The sequence below is a fragment of the Gossypium arboreum genome, chromosome 6, assembly GCF_025698485.1.
Source record: "Gossypium arboreum isolate Shixiya-1 chromosome 6, ASM2569848v2, whole genome shotgun sequence".
Taxonomy (NCBI): domain Eukaryota; kingdom Viridiplantae; phylum Streptophyta; class Magnoliopsida; order Malvales; family Malvaceae; genus Gossypium; species Gossypium arboreum.
The window spans coordinates 1,457,522-1,476,140 of NC_069075.1; the positions used below are offsets into that span (position 1 = coordinate 1,457,522).

The following is an 18,619-nucleotide window of genomic DNA, read 5'->3' on the forward strand; positions in this document are numbered from 1 at the left end:
AAGATGATTATGTATGTTGATGCTATTTACTTTTAGATTCATGAAATGAACATTTTTGACAATTCTAGTACTCAACGATGTGCTACTTCTAGATATATGGAAAAGTAAACATTGTATAGGTTGTTATAGAGCTATATATACTATGATGATTAATAGATTGTTACATGCTGTACACCACTTGTCTTAGATTTGAAAGCATAAATTATCATTCATTTACAAATTCTTTTTCAGTCAACTCCTTTATATTCTTTTATTATATATATATATTCCTAGTATCAAGCCTAAACTTTGATACTTATGCATAGTTGATTCGGCGGGTAAATAGCGGAAGTTCTGATGATGGAGTCACTTCTTTGCATGCCAGTCCTGTCTATTCCCTGGAGCTTAAGCCTTATATAGAGGAACCAACATTACTCATAGCATGTTCAAATTTTGGATCTCTTGATCTTTGCCCAGACAGACATGTTATGGATGAGATGATCAGACATGAGTTTGTTCTCTCAAACAGAGATGCCATTGATGAATACTATCAATTTTTGGAATATACTTATGCTGGGGTTGATTTAAAAGATGCTTCACATGCATTCCCTGGATCCACTGTTCATGAGGTTTGCATACATTTTATTCTTGCACTTATATGACTGGTGTATCTCAGGAATTTTTAAAAGAGAAATGTTCATATAGACCCTCATCAATAAGGAAATAGAAATCTTCTATATGTTTTTCACTTTTAACCTTGACCTTATGATTTCCTTGCTTTAGTTAACATCCCAGATATGGAAGGTAATTGTTAATAATTGTTTTACAGATTTTTGGTTACAGTTCATGGGCCTCAGTTCGAAGAATGACTGTTGGTCAGAAGGCAGCAGTACTGAGACTTCTAGCCAAGGTCAAATTCAATGAAAAACTTACAAAAAATGTAAGGAGATTTCAAAGAACCTAAATCTCACCATGGAGCAGGTTAGTTGATGTCTTACTTTCCATTGCTCAATGGTTTTTATTAATTTGATAAAACTAAAACTAATCTTCATTTTTATTGAGAAAAAAAAAAAAAAAACACTTCCCTGTTTTATTGTTTAAAGAATTTCTCCCTTGAAAATGTTGCAGGTGCTTCGTGTGTATTATTCTAAGCTCCGGCGTCGTAAAAGAGCTAAAAAATTAAATGAACAGGGGGCAGAATGCCAACCCCTGATCATTAGTTCCTTTTCTCGAAAAAGGAAAAGATCTGCAAAATGTAGAGCTTTGAATGATAGAAAAGTTGACAATGAAACTGAACCATTTTCTCAGCAAAACCTTCCTAGATCAGCCGGCAGTGATGAAGATTTCATAGGAGAAGAAAATTCTACATTAGCCTCTCCTCGAAAGCATGAAAGTCAGTTGCAAGAACAGCAAGAAGAAGATCATTCAAAGGATTCTGAAAGGCCTGGAGCAAATATTGACAAGTATCATTCCCCTAATAATGATTCGGCATTTTCCAAGTTGAAGTCGGCACATCTAAGAAGTTTTAAGTGGACAAAAAACGCTGACAGCTAAGGAAAATGAATTAATTAATGCCAGTTCCATGTTTCCAATGAAGTTTCTGTAAAATATTCTAGGAACCTGATTGCATTTTGCCCCTTCACTCAAATAATGGGAAAATTAGTCTCTGTACATTAGATCAAAGAGCAAGCTAGCCCTTTCTGAAAAAAATTTCATCAATTTCTACTGTTAAAAACTGGTGTGATTGACAGAATAACCAAACAGTTACACGTGGTGTGTCAAGTGTATTTCATGCTAACATACGTGGACCAGTTAATAAAGGTAAAAATGGATGGAAATTTTAATAGGACTGGTTTGCTCTTTGATCTAATGTATAGGGGTTAATTTGCCTATTTCTTGAGTAGAGGGGGCAAAATGCAATCCAATCCCTAATAAAGGAAAAGGTATAAGGAATTTTCTTTTGGGTGAAGTTTGCATTTAATTATTGCATGTGAATAATAGTAGTGTATCTACCTTAGCTGAAAAATGTTTTACTAATTTAAAAAATGGAAAAATAGTAGCCTTTTTTGCCTTTTGAAATTTTCTTTCCACTTTGTGTATTTACTAATTGCTTCATTTTTGCATGAATATTTGTCTTTCTTTAAGGCAATTGGTAAACTTCCCACACATCTAGGAGCTTGTAGAAGAAGAATGCGTTTCCTGAAGCAGAATAAAAGATTCAGGGAATCTTTAAACAGCCTTTGTAATATGCTTAGCAAACAACCTGAGGGTACAGCAATGGAAAAAATTAAATTTGCTTTGGAAGAAGTTCTTCAGAGCAGGCAGGAGCCTATAGAGGAGGCCCCAAAAACTGCACCAAGAACTGCAAATGTTTGTGGCTCTCAATTTCCGCCACACACAGGAAGTAGCGCTGCTAGATTTTCTAGGTGGCTTGATGAACATGAAAAAGATTTTATGAGAGGAGGGCTTGATCTCACAGCAGATTTACATTGTGGAGGAACTTTTCATTTGTTTGCCTTAGTTTCTTCGGGTGAACTGTTCATTTCTCCTTCTGTTCCAGTTGAAGGTGTTGGAGAAGCTGAATTTATCAAAGGTTTATCCACCCCTTTTGTTGATGGCTCCTTTGATAATCGCCGTGAAAAAGGTTTCCAGGTATCAAGTTATCTGTGCATCGAGCACCAATGCCGAGAGCTGTTTCTCTTGGATCATCATTCAAGAACGGGGAACATTTTGGTAATATAAATCATCTAGGCAATAATTCTGGAATTCTTGAAGTTGAAAGCGATTCATCACATTCTGAAACTATTAAGGAAAACCTCAATTTCGAACACACTGTTCCTACACTCAAGGATTCTTGCAAGTCACTTTCGGAACTGATGGTCGATCATGCTGCACATCTGAAAATGCTTAAGAAGATCATTAGTAAAGTTCTTCGTATTGTCATGCAAAATCCAGGAATACGGGAGGTACACAATCTTTTATCTTAATTATGTATGGTTGCATTGGGAAAATCAGGTATATAGCCAGTTAAGCGATTGTTTTATACATGTTAACATACCTTTCGCTTTCTGTTTTAATGAGGGTGAAATGGAAAATTGAAGTGACTTATAAATGATATCTTATTTTTGGTTGGTATCTAATGGCAAGTTAGATAGGTTTGGACCTTTGTTACCTAAACTCGGAGGTGAGTGTCAAACAAGTGTACTTATCTGTTATATGTAGGTAAATATTTTTCCTTTTCATAATATCTTTGAAAAATCATACTCTCGTACTCATGTCCAAATATGAATGGTCTGGGTAACATGGGTTCGAACACGTCATGTCCATCTAGAGAGTTTGGTAGTGAACAAAATTTCTCATTATTTCTATTCTCATTGTTCATGCAGGATGATATTATTCATAAAATGGACTTGCCAATGTCAAACTCCCAGGTAAGGTGCTATTCAGTTTATAATCAAGAGATCCATTAACCTCTTCTTATTTTGTTTTGTTTAACTAAGACCATAAATATATAATAAGTTTATTACAAGTCTGTAGCTCATAATTCTTGTTTCTGTAGATGCGAACGTATAATGTTAAGTTATGAGTATTTAGACATTAGTGTTGGACAAGTATTTTCAAGGTTTCTATGTATTTAGAGAGTCAGTCCTAGATCATATTCCATATTTGTTAGCAAATAGAAAATCATAGATATTTATTCTCTCCTTATTTTGCATTATTGGGGCTTTAATTTTTCCCATTACTAAATTTTCAAGCTAAAAACTTATGTGATTTAGATTCGATTTTGAGTGTTAGATACAAGAATGTATCTGAGATGGATATACTTATTTTTTTCTAAGTTTTTCCATGTATTTAAAGGTTCTTTTGAAGCTCATATCGACACTCATATGTAGATATCTATTTGATATTGTTATGGTGTACCCCCTTTAGACCCGCTATCCGGCTGCCCGGTTGGGTCGGTTGGGTCCCGACCCGTGACTTGCGTAGTTCGCATCCTGGTTCGCACATGGGGTGTTTGCATCTCCTCACTAGTTCGTGCGATGTGGGTTCACGCTACCATGCAAGCGAACCCACATCCAGAAAAAACATGTTAATTGTAAAATAGGGTATGTGTTGGTATGCATAGGGATCTACCTACGACATCATATCCATGAACAATAACCGTATCATATAAATAGAGAAATAAACCCCATTTGAAGTACACGGACACAACAACACTCAACAGAAATAGATGTCGAACATTAGAATGCCAAAAAATGGGTTTAGACAAAATTTAAAACCCGTTTTTTAAATTTTGTTGGTGGTTTGATGAACATGAAAAAGATTTTATGAGAGATTTTATGATAGGGGGACATGATCGCTATTTTTTTTTTATGACTCATTTGATAATCGCTATGAAAAATTTTTTTATGGTATCAAGTTATCTGTACATCAAACCTCAATCTTAAGAAATGTTTCTATGAGATCATCATTCAAAAATGGGGAGAAATTTTAGAACTCTTGAAGTTAACCATTCATCACATTTTGAAACTAATAAGAAAAACTTAAATTTCAAGTATATTGTTCCTTTACTTGAGGATTCTTGCAAGTCATTTCAAGAATTATGGTACATATTTGAAAATGCATAAGAAAATCGCCAATAAGATTTTTGGTATTTAGAGGTAATCATAAGTTAGATTAAGTTGAGCCCATATATAATATATCTAGACTAATTTTTTAAGTTCGGACACGATTTGATTTAAAAAATGGGTTTACTTTTTTGTCTAAGTTTAGCCCACTTATAATTAATTTTTTAGATTAATTTTTATTTAATTTCTAAAAAATATATAATTCATTAAATACACTATAAAAACCAAAATAAAATTTTTCTAACGTATTAAAATATTTATATTAAAAAAAAGTTATCTAATTTGATTTCCTTCACTGGGTATACACTCTGTGAATCTGCTTGCTTTATCTTTACTATTCATAGTCAAAGCTCTAATGGTTGAAACCCCATCTTCTTTGATGTGCATCATCTTCATAACTGTGCCACAACCGCCTTCCACCTCAATATGTTGACACGCCATCTTCTTTAACTTTATTTTTCTTTGACTTTTTCACTTTGCATCCACATCTCATTCAGTACTGTCCTTCGTTTCATCTTTCATTCACCAGATCATCATGGGCAATTTCTGCTCAGTCCAAATTGGTTTAGAGAATTTCATCATTCGTGGCTTGGATTCTATTGCTGGCCATGCTAATTACGTGTGCAAGCTTAGTGATGAACATTTTAAAAGAAAATAAAGTTTTGGTTGCATAATTCACAACCGCAAAATGGAAAATCATTTGTCACCATGAATGAAGAAGTAGATCCGTTTCAATTTGTCAGCTGGATTGTGGTATTATCAAGATTTAACCTTTAGAAAGTGAGGAGTTGTAGTCTAGGATTAGTTTTTCTAAGTTTCAATTACACAAATTATTATTTAATTATATAAATTGAATTCATCTTGGGTTAGTTTGTGTAGAATGAATTTAAATTTTAAAGTAAACAATGTGTTCTTGGCCATATATATATATAAAAGTAGTATCTAGTTCAAGATTCCATTTGCTAGCCTCGTCACGAGCTTATACACATGCTTCTAAAGCTACTTGATTAGCTACGACACTAGGTGCATTTTCCTAAAAATATTCTAAAGTTTCTCTACCGAATTGTAGTACGGAATCATTTCCAAAGATCTCAGTTAAAGCAAGTATATGCCAAACGTGAATACTATCTAAACTACGGGTAAAACACCTTACATAGAACACCTGCCATGAATAAGTCTTCTCATAGATGGTCCAATTATTTATATTAAAATAACCTTAGCTGTTCAAGTTTATCACATACAACTTCCATTGATGGTACATAATCATTTACAAGCATATCCTCTTTGGTCTTTGTGAATGGTCCCTTCATATTTGTGGCCTCAAGTTCTCTCTTCTTTAGATTTCAATGAGTTGGCAATGGTCCCTAACCTCAAATTTCTCTTTTTGAGATCTCAATGAGATCCCATTTTTTTTCTTCAATAATTCCAAATACTTTGCTATGTTGGCTTTAAGTTGCATTGCCACACAAGTTAGACCTAACCATGGCCTGCTTTGAAGGTCTACTCGAAAAATATGAGGGTTTAGACAAAAATATAGTCTCGAAAAATGAGTTTTTTTTAGCCCGGACTTTTAACACCCCTTAACCCTAAACCATCACCAAATCAGGGTTACGGAGCATTATCGAACATATTGGACAACTTAAAAATAATTCATAAATAAATAACATACATAGCATAGTTTAACTTTTAAGTCTTTATAATAGACCCTCGAGGCCCAAAATACGTATTAGGAGTGGAACAATTTTTTTTTTTTTTCAAAATTTCGGCAGCATTTCTGCTTATTTTGTATAAAACCCCCTGCAAGTTCAAACCAAAAACAACCAATACCATATATACTATATAAACTTTTGTACCATTTCATTAGTATAAACATTAAAAATACTAATTACCATTTTTTTTTTACAACAAAAGTCTTGTAACGTTCTGATGTGATCAAAATAACACCTTTGTACATGCCACTTTTAATTCAAAATATGGTACCTACTTATGAAGCTCTTGAGGATGTGATGAGATGAGAGATCTTCTAGTCGACGCTACCTCTTGAGTCTAATCGCACCTCTGCGTTAAAATTAAACGCGTTAAGCGGTGAAGGCTTAGTAAGCACTACAAGAATAAATAGGCAAATAAATCCCATTTAAAATATTATAATCCATTTTGATCAATATATATTTATATGCATATAAGTTTCTTTAGTTGTATCTTATAATAACAAAATTTAATTTATTATTAATAAGTTATAAAACTTACCTTAGTACGTTGATAATTCGTTTTGATTCACAACTTATAACTTTAGCCCAAAGTAGACTTAATAGAACACACTGGATATCTGAACAAATACAGAAGTGCATTATTATGCACAAACGAACAGAGAGCACTAAAGTGCTATACAGAGAGCACAGATGTGCTAAACAGAGAGCACTTAACATGCTAATAATAGTACAGAGAGCATTAATGTGCTAATAATCAGAGAGCGCGCTAGAGTTCCTTAATGGCATGCCACTAATATCCAATTAGTTCTAGATTCATCTACTTGGGCATTAAAACTAAATTTCATACATTTAAATACTTTACATAAATATCTCGAAAAAGATTTTTCATTTCTTCATCATTACAATTTAGTACATATTACACAATTCACAAATATCACATCTTTTTCACACATATACTTTTGTCACAACATTATTACTTAATGTTCAAACAATATAATTTCTTATATTCTCCAATTATAATTTTCTCTTCAAATTTCATAATTCCATAATCTATTATTATTATTATTATTATTTATTTACTTATAAATTTAAATATATACATATATATTACATTTTTATTTCTAAATAATTCTATACTACAATATAAACTCTAAATAAAATTAATTTAAAAAAAAATCTTGTAGTACTTACAACAAAAAGATTGAGATGATGTCTTCCTTCACTCCTTAGCCTTCCCTTTTCCTTTTTCTTCAATTAGGTCCTCTCCTTTCTTTTCTTTCTCTTCAATTTCATATAAAACATATAACATTTATATGTTAGAGAAAATAATTAAATGACTTTCCTATGCTATTAAAAAAATAAACATGTATGATATAATAAATTTATCATTTCTTATATTAACTTATATTTCAATTTATTCCATAACTAAAATTATTTCCATTTCTATTATAATCTATGCTTTATTTTTATTTAAATTCTACTTATAACTTAGTTTAACTCCCAAATTTTCACTAATAAACCCCAATTTCAAACTTCTTATAATTTACTCCTTATTGCAATCTATTTCACAATTCAATCTTTTTTTTCAATTCTAATTTGAATTTTCATAAGTTCAATCTCTAATTTATCCATAAATTCAACAATAACTATATATAAAAAAATCTAATAACTCTCAAAATTTCAACATATACCGAATAGTATTTTGTTTTAGTATCATAAAACTCAATAATTACAAGAAAATGAATTAAATTGACTTACCAAATTGAATTTGAACCCTTGAAATCTCAAATTTTCTTTTTTCTTTTTTCTTTCTCCTTTTTCTCTATTTCGTCCCTGCGATTCTGTTTGTTTCTTTTTTCTATTCTGTTTCTTTACTTTTCTTATGTTTTATATATTATATATAATATAATATAATATAATAAAATAATATAATATATTATATATTAATACTTAAATATTAAGTTAATATAATATATAATATATATTTTATATAAAAATATCTTAGATTTTTTTTCTTTCAACATTAAACCGACTCATTTAATAATAAGGGCATATTTACCTATTTAGTCCTTTTTATTTTCTTTAATCTATAATTAAACTTTCACACTTATTTCAATCTAATCCTTTTCCTAATTACTTCTAATTAAGTCAAATTCACCTAATCAAAACCTAATTAGACACACAACTAACTTCTTAAATATTTATAATAAATATTTACGAATCCGATTTATCGGAACGGAGTCCCGAGAATGCATTTTTTTCTTTTTCTTTTTTTCTTTTTAACAATTTAACTATATAATCAATAAAATTTTCCTATCAAAATTTTCATGCAGTATTCCTATCGTAATATAGACTATGCCACAATATTAAAATAATTTTTCTTTCTAGATCGGATTTGTGGTCACGAAACCACTATTCTGATTTTTACTGAAAATGGGCCATTACAGGACTCAACCCAAATTTGCAAAAAAAAAAAAAAAAAAAACCTTCTGGTGTTTCCACTATTTTGGTGTTGTTTTGTCATTATTTTATTGTCATTTCGCTAGTATATTGCTACTATTTTGTTGTTAATGTTTGGATATTGTACAACTCTTATTTTATTGTTAATTTTGCCATTATTTTAGATGCATCGGCTTGCTAAGTTGCACCTATCTTAGTATTATTTAAGCATAAATATTAAATACTTTTTTTAAAATTTATTTTCAATTTGTTGAGAACATTTATTTTAATATTTTTAGTATATTTGATGTATTATATTTTAAAATTTTTATATAAAAATAATAATATAAAAAAATTTAATACATACTAGTTGAGTTGAGCTTGAATTTTAGTATTTTTATCTGAGCCAAGTTTAGGTTAAATTTTAGGCTCATTCTTCGAACCAAACATAAAAAATAGACCTAAAATTATGTTCAGACCCGACGCAGTCCATGATCACCTCTAACACAAACGCACAATATTATAATAATAATAATAATAATAATAATAATAATAATGTTCTAAAATTTATAAATTTTTTCAATTATTAAAAAAGTTAACATAAAAATTATATGTTTATTATGATTACGAAATAAATTTATAATGTAAAATCATGCAACATTATCCTACTAAAATCATGTTTTCTTCCTTCTTCATGTAAATTGCATTTCTTCATTTTGTTATTTAACTTATTATAAACCTGTTCATGGGTCAGACTATTTCCCTAAGCTTGAAGATTCGTCCGAAATTTTGGAGGATTTAGTTAAAACATAATATATGTAAACATCAAACAATATAATTGAATCAAATAAACATCAAACAAGAACAAGAAAACAATCAAACAAAAACACTCATAAAAACAAAGAATGAAAGGAAACAAAAGAACTATTCAAGGGTCGAGTTATTAGCCTATGTCCAAAAGTGCCCAAAGACTCGCTTGAAATTTTAGATAGTTTAAGCAAAAATATTATGCCCATTTAAAATATGGGCCAGGTTCGGGCTTGAACATTCAATGCCCGAGCTTGACCCCACTTGTTTTAAATTTTCTAATATATTATAATATGTTATGTTATTTTTATATATTATATAATTTATAACATAAAAAATTTAAATTTATAGTAATATATATTACTATAATGTAAACTTTAAAAAATGTTAATAGTTTATATATAAAATTTTAATAAATGAGCAGATTGAGTCGTAGCTTTGTTCACATTGGCATTGTTAATCCTCTTATTTAAGGTTAGGACGGGTTATGAGCAATTCTAAACATTATATTCACAATTAAATTATATATACATTGGAATTTAAAACCATTAATCTAGAATACAGAAATGTCGGCAGTAGTATAGATGGCTAGAAATTGCAATTTGTGGGTCTATAAATTGATCAAGTCCCCCTTCGCCCCCATTACGACGCTGTTCTTACGAAACTAGTTTACACTATTTAAGATAATCAATATTCTAATCTTTCTCTTTCATCTGTCAAGGATTCAGTAGAAGTTTATGCATGTTTTCTCATCCCATTCATTTCAAGATGTGAGTGAGAACTACTCATTTTTCACATGTTTATAGAGATGGAGATCAGTACAAAGGAGTCTACCATTGTTCGTCCAGCTGAAGAACACACTCCCAAAGGAAGTACATGGAACTCCAATTTAGATCTATTGATTTCAAGATACCACGTCCCTACTGTATACTTTTATAAGCCAAATGGCTGTTCTGATTTCTTTGATACTGGAAGGGTTAAAGAGGGTTTGAGCAGGGTTCTTGTCCCATTTTACCCTATTGCAGGAAATTTGGGGTATGGTGAAAATGGAAGACTTGAGATAATATGCAACGATGAAGGAGTTTCTATTCGTTGAAGCTGAAACTAGTTCAGTGTTGGAAGATTTGATTGATAATGGTGCTTTTACTGACAACTCTCACCTAGTTCCTAAAGTCGACTATTCTGGAGGAATATCCTCTTATCCACTTCTTGTGGTGCAGGTAATCCCCAAGAAACCCTTAATATAACATTTCGTATCTGAATTTAGCAGTTGATATTTATTATGTATAATTTAGCAGGTAACTAAGTTCAAATGCGGTGGTGTTTGTCTGGGAGTTGGGTTTCAACATACTTTAGGAGATGGCACATCGGATATTCATTTCATAAATAGTTGCGCTGACACCGCCCGAGGCGTCCCGCCTGTGATTGCACCATTCAACGATCGAACTCTTCTTCGTGCTCGAGTCCCACCAATGCCTAAATTCCACCATCTTGAATATGAGCCTTCTCCTCCATTGAAGGCTGCTGAATCTGATCTTAAGCCATCCACTGTCTCCACATTTAATCTTACAGTTGATCAATTGAATGCCCTGAGAGCCAAAGCTGCTGCAAACAGTAGTGGTACAAAGTATAGTAGTTACAACATCTTGGCTGCACATATATGGCGCTGCGTAAGTAAAGCAATGGGTCAATCAGACGACCAACCTACAAAGATGTACTTTCCAGTTGACGCTCGATCTAAATTGAATCCTCCTCTCCCAGCAGGCTACTTCGGTAATGTTATCTTTATACATGCACTCATTGCTCAAGCTGGTGATCTCAACACTGAATCCTTTCTTGATACTATTAAGAGGATCCATGAAGGGTTAAAGAAGATAAACGATGAATATTTGAGGTCAGCTCTTGATTACATTGAAACTATGTCTGACTTAAGCACTTTGGTTAGAGGATCGCACACTTTCCGATGCCCAAACCTCATTGTAAACACTTGGATGCGGTTGCCTATCTATGAAGCAGATTTCGGATGGGGTCGCCCCATTCATACGGGGCCAGGAAATGTCGTTAATGAAGGCATAGTTTATATACTGCCAACTCCCATTAATGATGGGAGCTTGTTACTAGTAGCTCGCTTGCAGATTTCCCACATGTCATGTTTTGAGAAGCTCCTTTATGAGTTTTAGTAAGTATGAGCTGTGATAGTTTTGAGAAACTCTTTTATGAGTTTTGATATTTATGTCACTGCTTATGCACAGAGCACGGTTGTAATAAATGAAAAATGATCCCATGGTGATGAAGAACCCAATCCATGTAGTCATAAAATAAATTCTTTATGTAAAATTTGATCTTTAATATTTATACCTTTTATTAATTTAATCCTTATTTTTTAGTTATATTTGAGTATTAATTTTTAAAAAAGAGTCAATGTGTTTTTCTTTAAAATGAAAATGTTGGTTAAAATATTAAAACTTTAACGATCTTGGCGTCAGGTGCGAAGCCAATATTGTTTTTTGGGGTGAAATTAAATTGTATATTCTTACAATAGTAGTAAAAATACAATTTCACCATTTTAATAGCCTATATCTTTATAAAATTTAAAGAATTAAATTAAATTTGATCATTTTGTGATGGACATAAATCATAATGTAAATTTACCATTTTAATAGCCAATATTTTAATAAATTTTTAAAGATTAAGGGTGTGTTTAGCATTACTTTTAAAAAACACTTTGGGATAAAAAATATTTTTGAGATAAAAGTATTGCTAAACAATATATTTTTGAGCTTTTCAAAAGTGCTTTTAGGATAAAAACTGCTTTTGAAAAGCACTTTTTTGGCAGAAACAGAAGCAGAAAATTTTAGCGTTTGCTTAAAAGTGTTTTTTTGACCAAAAGTGCTTTTCAGAAGTAATGTTAAACTGATCCTAAATAATAAAAAAATTTTATCTTTTGGGGGGGGCCAAAGTATAATTTTACTATTACTAATTTCAAATTTTATAAATTATAACGGGGTATAAATGAAAAATTTTTCATTTTAGGAGGGTTGGGGCCCTTGCCAGCCTACGACTTCGCCACTGGTTGGTGTGGCAATCCGTGTAATAGTTCATGTTTACTTCATCTTAACATAACACTATTTATCTTATAAGCCACATCAACAAATAATTTAAAAATCATAAAAATATTCACAAAAAATCTATTTCAATGAAACTATCGGGAGGCGTTAAAAGAAAAAAAAGAGGTAATGGCATAAATGACTCCTATACTTTAGGGTTTGTTCTAATGTGATATCTCTACTTATAAAATGTCCAATTCAATACTTAAAATTTAATTCCATTTATAAAAGTGGTATTTATCGCTAACATTGTTAATTTTTTTGCTAACATCACATGCTGACCAATTAAATTGTGCCATGTGGCACATTATTAACTTTTGACTAAGAGTTTGGTAGACCTGATTGTGAGTCGGGTTACCCACCCAAGCCTGAAGGCCTGTTCGAAAAGTGAGAGAGTTTGAGCAAAACAATAGATCCGAAAAATGTGTTTGGGCAAAAATTAAAGCCCGTTTACTAAATTTTGTTGGTGGTTTGATGAATATGAAAAATATTTTATGAGAGGGGAACATGATCTCATAGTGGATGAACTTTTCATTTGTTTGCCTTAGTTTCTTCAGGTGAGCTGTTGATTTCTCCTTCTTGTTCTAGTTGAAGGTGTGGAGGAGCTGAATTTATCCAAAGGCATATCCACTCATTTTGTTGATGACTCCTTTGATAATCATTGTGAAAAAAGTTTTCAATGTAGCAAGTTATCTGTGCATCAAGCATCAATCTCAAGAAATGTTTCTTTGGGATCATCATTCAAAAATGGAGTGAATTCTAAAACTCTTTAAGTTGACGATTCATCACATTCTGAAACTATAAATGAAAACCTAAATTTCAAGTACATTGCTCCTTTAGTTGAGGATTCTTGCAAGTCACCTTCGTAATTGATGGTCGATCATGGTGCACATTTGAAAATGCATAAGAAAATCACTAATAAGGTTCTTTGTATTTAGAAATTAGAAGTGCTCAAGGACTGGGTCAGGTTGGGCCCATATAATGTATCTAGACTAATGTTTCAAGTTCGAGCCCGATTCAATCCGAAAAATGAACTTACTTTTTTATCTAAGCTAAGCCCATTCATATTTAATTTTTTTACATTAATTTTTATTTGATTTAAAAAAAACATATAATACATTAAATACACTAGAATAAATTCTTTTAACATATTAAAAATGCATTAAAAATATTTATATTTCTACACACTGTGAATCTGCTTGCTTTATCTTTACAATCATAGTCAAAGCTCTAATGGTTGAAACCCCATTTTCTTTAACTTGATTTCATGTGCATCCTCCTCATAACCGTGCCACAATCGCCTTCCACCTCAATTTGTCTTCTTCTTTAATTTTATTTTTCTTTGACTTTTCCACTTTACCTGACTTTATTGAACCACCTTTGAGGCTTGCTAACCAAGTAAACAAATCAAGCAAATTTGAGGCATGGGGCCACTTTTTTAAGCTCAATCATCCAATTTAAAGGATAGGTGATGGATTTTTTTTAAAGAAATTACCACCGTTGATGGACTTGTGTTTGTAAGAAACTCTATCCACTAGAATATGGTCATAATTAAATATCAAATTTATCACTCATATATGGCAATTATAGATGATGAGACTAAAACCTAGAAATTCAAATACCAAAGATCTTAATCTTTGACGATTGTGTCATAGTGTGATTAGTATGGGTATTATTGTCATGCAAGAGGACGTGGGTTCGAGTGTACTGAAACGTATTATCCTCCTATAGGTTGGGAAGGGGTTATGAGTAATTCTAGGCAATGTGTCAAAAAGAGCAAATTTAGTCAGAATCTATAATAAGATTATTTAAAAAAAAAAGGACCTTAATCTCTATAAAAAATGTCAAGACCTCATTAGCTCAAAATCACAATTAAACCGATACAAAAACATTGAAACTAAACTATCAAGATTTGTTCCAAAAAGCACATGGAAATTATTAATCTCAAAAACAAAAAGCCTAAAAACATACAAAGGAAATAGATCAAACCCATATCCCAAACAATATAATCGAATCAAATAAACATCAAACAAGAACAAAAGAAAAAAATCAAACAAAAACACCCATAAAAACAAAGAATGAAAGGAAACAAAAAGGCTATTCAAGGGTCGAGTTATCAGCCCATGTCTAAAAGTGCTCAAAGACTTGCTCGAAATTTAAGATAGTTTAGGCAAAAATATAAGGTTCGAAAAATGGATTTGGACAAAAATATTATGCCCATTTAGAATATGGATCAAGTTCAGGCTTGAACATTCACTGCCTGAGCTTGACCCGACCTATTTTAAAATTTGTAATATATTATAGTATGTTATGTTATTTTTATATATTATGTAACTTATAACATAAAAAAATTAAATCTAGAATGTAAACATTAAAAAATGTTAAGTAGTTTATATATAAAATTTTTAATAAATGAGCCGATTGAGTCTTGGCTCGGTTTGCATTAATATTGTTGTTATTATAGGAGGACGTGAGTTCATTAATTCTCCTATTCAAAAGTTGGGACGAGTTACGAGTAGTTCTAAACATTGTATGAACTTAGAAAACTTTTAGATTCTCAATTAGATATTCATAGGAATTTAAAACCATAAATCTAGAATAGTCAAATGTATAATTATTAAATCGTGACAATTCGCAACTAAAAACCTAATACCTAATTTTTAAGTCGTGACAATTCGCAACTAAAAACCTAGGACCACTGTCCGCAGTAGCATAGATGGCTAGAAATTGCAATTTGTGGGTCTATAAATTGATCAAGTCTCCCTTCGTCCCCTTTACGACGCTGTTTTTACGACACTGATTTCACAATTGAATTAGATATAAATCGGAATTTAAAACCATTAATTTAGAATAGTAAAAAGTTGTAGGTAACAAATGTACAAATTAAAAATACGACAACGTAACTAAAACTTTAGGCCCGTCTGCAGTAGTATATGTGGCTAGAAATTGCAATTCGTGGGTCTATAAACTGATCAGGTCTCCCTTCTTCCCCTTAACAACGTTGTTCTTCCGGCACTGGTTGGTTTACACTATTTAAGGTAATCAATATTCTAATCTCTCTCTTTCATTTTTCAAGCATTGAGTAGAAGTAGAAGTTTGTGCATGTTTTCTCATCCCATTCATTTGAAGATGTGAGTGAGAACTACTCATTTTTGACATTTATATAGAGATGGAGATCAGTATAAAGGAGTCTACCATTGTTCGTCCAGCTGAAGAACACACTCCCAAAGGAAGTATATGGAACTCCAATTTAGATCTATTGATTTCAAGATACCACGTCCCTACTGTATACTTTTACAAGCCAAATGGTTGTTCTGATTTCTTTGATACTGGAAGGGTTAAAGAGGGTTTGAGCAAGGTTCTTGTCCCATTTTACCCTATTGCAGGAAGGTTGGGGTATGGTGAAAATGGAAGACTTGAGATAATATGCAACGATGAAGGAGTTCTATTCGTTGAAGCTGAAACTAGTTCAGTGTTGGAAGATTTGATTGGTAATGATGATTTTACTCACAACTCTCAACTAGTTCCTAAAGTCGACTATTCTGGAGGAATATCCTCTTATCCACTTCTTGTGGTGCAGGTAATCCCCAAGAAACCCTTAATATAACATTTCGTATCTGAATTTAGCAGTTGATATTTATGATGTATAATTTAGCAGGTAACTAAGTTCAAATGCGGTGGTGTTTGTATGGGAGTTGGGCTTCAACATACTTTAGGAGATGGCACATCGGCTATTCATTTCATCAATAGTTGGTCTGACACCGTCCGAGGCGTCCCGCCTGCCATTGCACCATTCATTGATCGAACCCTTCTTCGTGCTCGAGTACCACCAACGCCTAAATTCCACCATCTTGAATATGAGCCTTCTCCTCCACTGAAGGCTGCTGAATCTGATCTTAAGCCATCCACTGTCTCCACATTTAAGCTTACAGTTGATCAATTGAATGCTCTGAAAGCAAAAGCTGCTGCAAACAGTAGTGGTACAAAGTATAGTAGTTACAACATCTTGGCTGCACATATATGGCGCTGCGTAAGTAAAGCAAGGGGTCTCTCAGATGACCAACCTACCAAGATGTACTTTCCCGTTGACGCTCGATCTAAATTGAATCCTCCTCTCCCACCAGGCTACTTCGGTAATGCTATCTTTATAAATGCACTCGTTACTCAAGCTGGTGATCTCAACACTGAATCCTTTCTTGATACTAGTAAGAGGATCCATGAAGGGTTAAAGAAGATTAATGATGAATATTTGAGGTCAGCTCTTGACTACATTGAAACAGTGTCTGATTTAAGCACTTTGGTAAGAGGGCCGCACACTTTCCGATGCCCAAACCTCGCTGTAAACTCTTGGTTGTGGTTGCCTATCTATGAAGCAGATTTTGGATGGGGTCGCCCCATTCATGCGGGGCCAGCAGATGTCAATAATGAAGGCAAAGTTTTAATACTGCCAACTCCCATTAATGATGGGAGCTTGTTAGTGGTAGCTCGCTTGGAGATTTCTCACATGTCATGTTTTGGGAAACTCCTTTATGAATTTTAGTAAGAGATGTGGTGTTTTGATGTACTCCTTTATGAGTTTTAATAATTATGTCACTGCTTATGCATAGAGCACTGTTGTAATAAATGAAAAATGATCCCATGGTGATGGAGAACCCCATCCATTCAGTTATAAAATAAAGCAATAATCTCAAATTTAGTTTTTAATGTTTATATCTTTTATTAATTTAATTTCTTTATTTATATTTAAGTATCAATTTTTTAAAAAGAGTCAATGTGTTTTTCTTTAAAATAAAAATGTTGGTTAAAATATTAAAACTTTAACGATGTTGCGTCACGTGCGAAGCTAGAATTGTTTTTTTGGGTGGAGTTAAATTGCATATTTTTACAATAGTAAAAATGCAACTTCACCATTTTAATAGTCTATATCTTTGTAAAATTTAAAGAATTAAATAAAAATTTATCATTTTTGTGGGTGTCATAATGCAATTTTACCATTGTAATAGCCAATATCTTAATAAATTTTAAAAGATTAAGGGTGTGTTTAGCATTGCTTTTAAGCCCTTTTGGGATAAAAAACACTTTTGGGATAAAAGTTTTGCTAAACAATATATTTTTGAGCTTTTTAAAAATACTTTTAGGACTAAAGAATGCTTTGGAAAATCACTTTTTTGGCAAAAAAAAAATAGAAGCATAAAATTTTAACTTTTCTTAAAAGAGTGCTTTTGAGAATTAATGCTAAACTGACCCTAAATCAAATTTTTATCATTTTGGGGGTGAAAGTGTAATTTTACCATTATTAATTTAAAATTGTATAAATTATAAAGAGATCTAAATGAAAAATTTTTCATCTTAGGGGGTTGGGCCCCTGCTATCCCACGATTTCGCCATTGATTGGCATGGTAATCTGTAATAGTTCATATTTACTTTATCTTGATATAGCGCTATTTGTCGTATAAGTTACATCAAAAAATAATTTAAAAATTATAAAAATATTCACAAAAATCTACTCCAATAAAACTACTAGGAGGCGTTAGTAGAAAAAAAGAAAAATGAAGGGATAATGGCATGAATGACCCATGAACTTTAGGGTTTGCTTTAATGTGATATCTTTACTTATAAAATGTCGAATTCGGTACCTAAATTTTAATTCCATTTATAAAAGTGGTATTTAGCCCTAACACTATTAATTTTTACGCTAACATTGCATGCTGACCAATTAAATTGTGTCATGTGGCTCATTATTAAGTTTTGACTAAAAGTTTAGTAGACCTGATCATGAGTCAGATTACTCACTTAAACTTGAAGGCTTATTCGAAAAGTGAGAGAGTTTGAGCAAAAATTAAAGCCCATTTACTAAATTTTGTAGGTGATTTGATTAATATGAAAAATATTTTATGAGGGGGGGACATGATCTCACAGTAGATTTACATTGCGGATGAACTTTTCTTTT

At 31.9% G+C, this 18,619-nt stretch overlaps 2 protein-coding genes and 1 pseudogene across 5 annotated transcripts; all 3 read left to right on the top strand.

Annotated features, from left to right (window-relative positions):
* The first annotated feature begins 308 nt into the window (after positions 1-308).
* LOC108459768 (uncharacterized) lies at positions 309-1,948 on the top strand. The gene is made up of 3 exons (XM_017759173.2): positions 309-608; positions 809-960; positions 1,108-1,948. Exons 2-3 carry the CDS (start codon positions 952-954, stop codon positions 1,531-1,533), a joined length of 435 nt encoding a protein of 144 aa, XP_017614662.2. The 5' UTR covers positions 309-608; positions 809-951; the 3' UTR covers positions 1,534-1,948.
* An 8,189-nt stretch (positions 1,949-10,137) lies between these two features.
* On the top strand, positions 10,138-11,952 carry LOC108459946 (shikimate O-hydroxycinnamoyltransferase-like; annotated as a pseudogene).
* Positions 11,953-15,450: 3,498 nt separating this feature from the next.
* On the top strand, positions 15,451-17,373 carry LOC108458439 (shikimate O-hydroxycinnamoyltransferase-like). Of its 4 annotated transcripts, none has more exons than XM_017757835.2 (3): positions 15,451-15,707; positions 15,837-16,249; positions 16,328-17,373. In XM_017757835.2, exons 2-3 carry the CDS (start codon positions 15,839-15,841, stop codon positions 17,207-17,209), a joined length of 1,293 nt encoding a protein of 430 aa, XP_017613324.1. In that variant the 5' UTR covers positions 15,451-15,707; positions 15,837-15,838; the 3' UTR covers positions 17,210-17,373. The 4 variants fall into 4 exon arrangements, with proteins under 4 accessions (XP_017613324.1, XP_017613322.1, XP_017613323.1 ...); XM_017757833.2 differs by having other exon boundaries at positions 15,512-15,707; positions 16,325-17,373; XM_017757834.2 differs by lacking the exon at positions 15,451-15,707 and having other exon boundaries at positions 15,741-16,249; positions 16,325-17,373.
* The last annotated feature ends 1,246 nt before the right edge of the window (positions 17,374-18,619 follow it).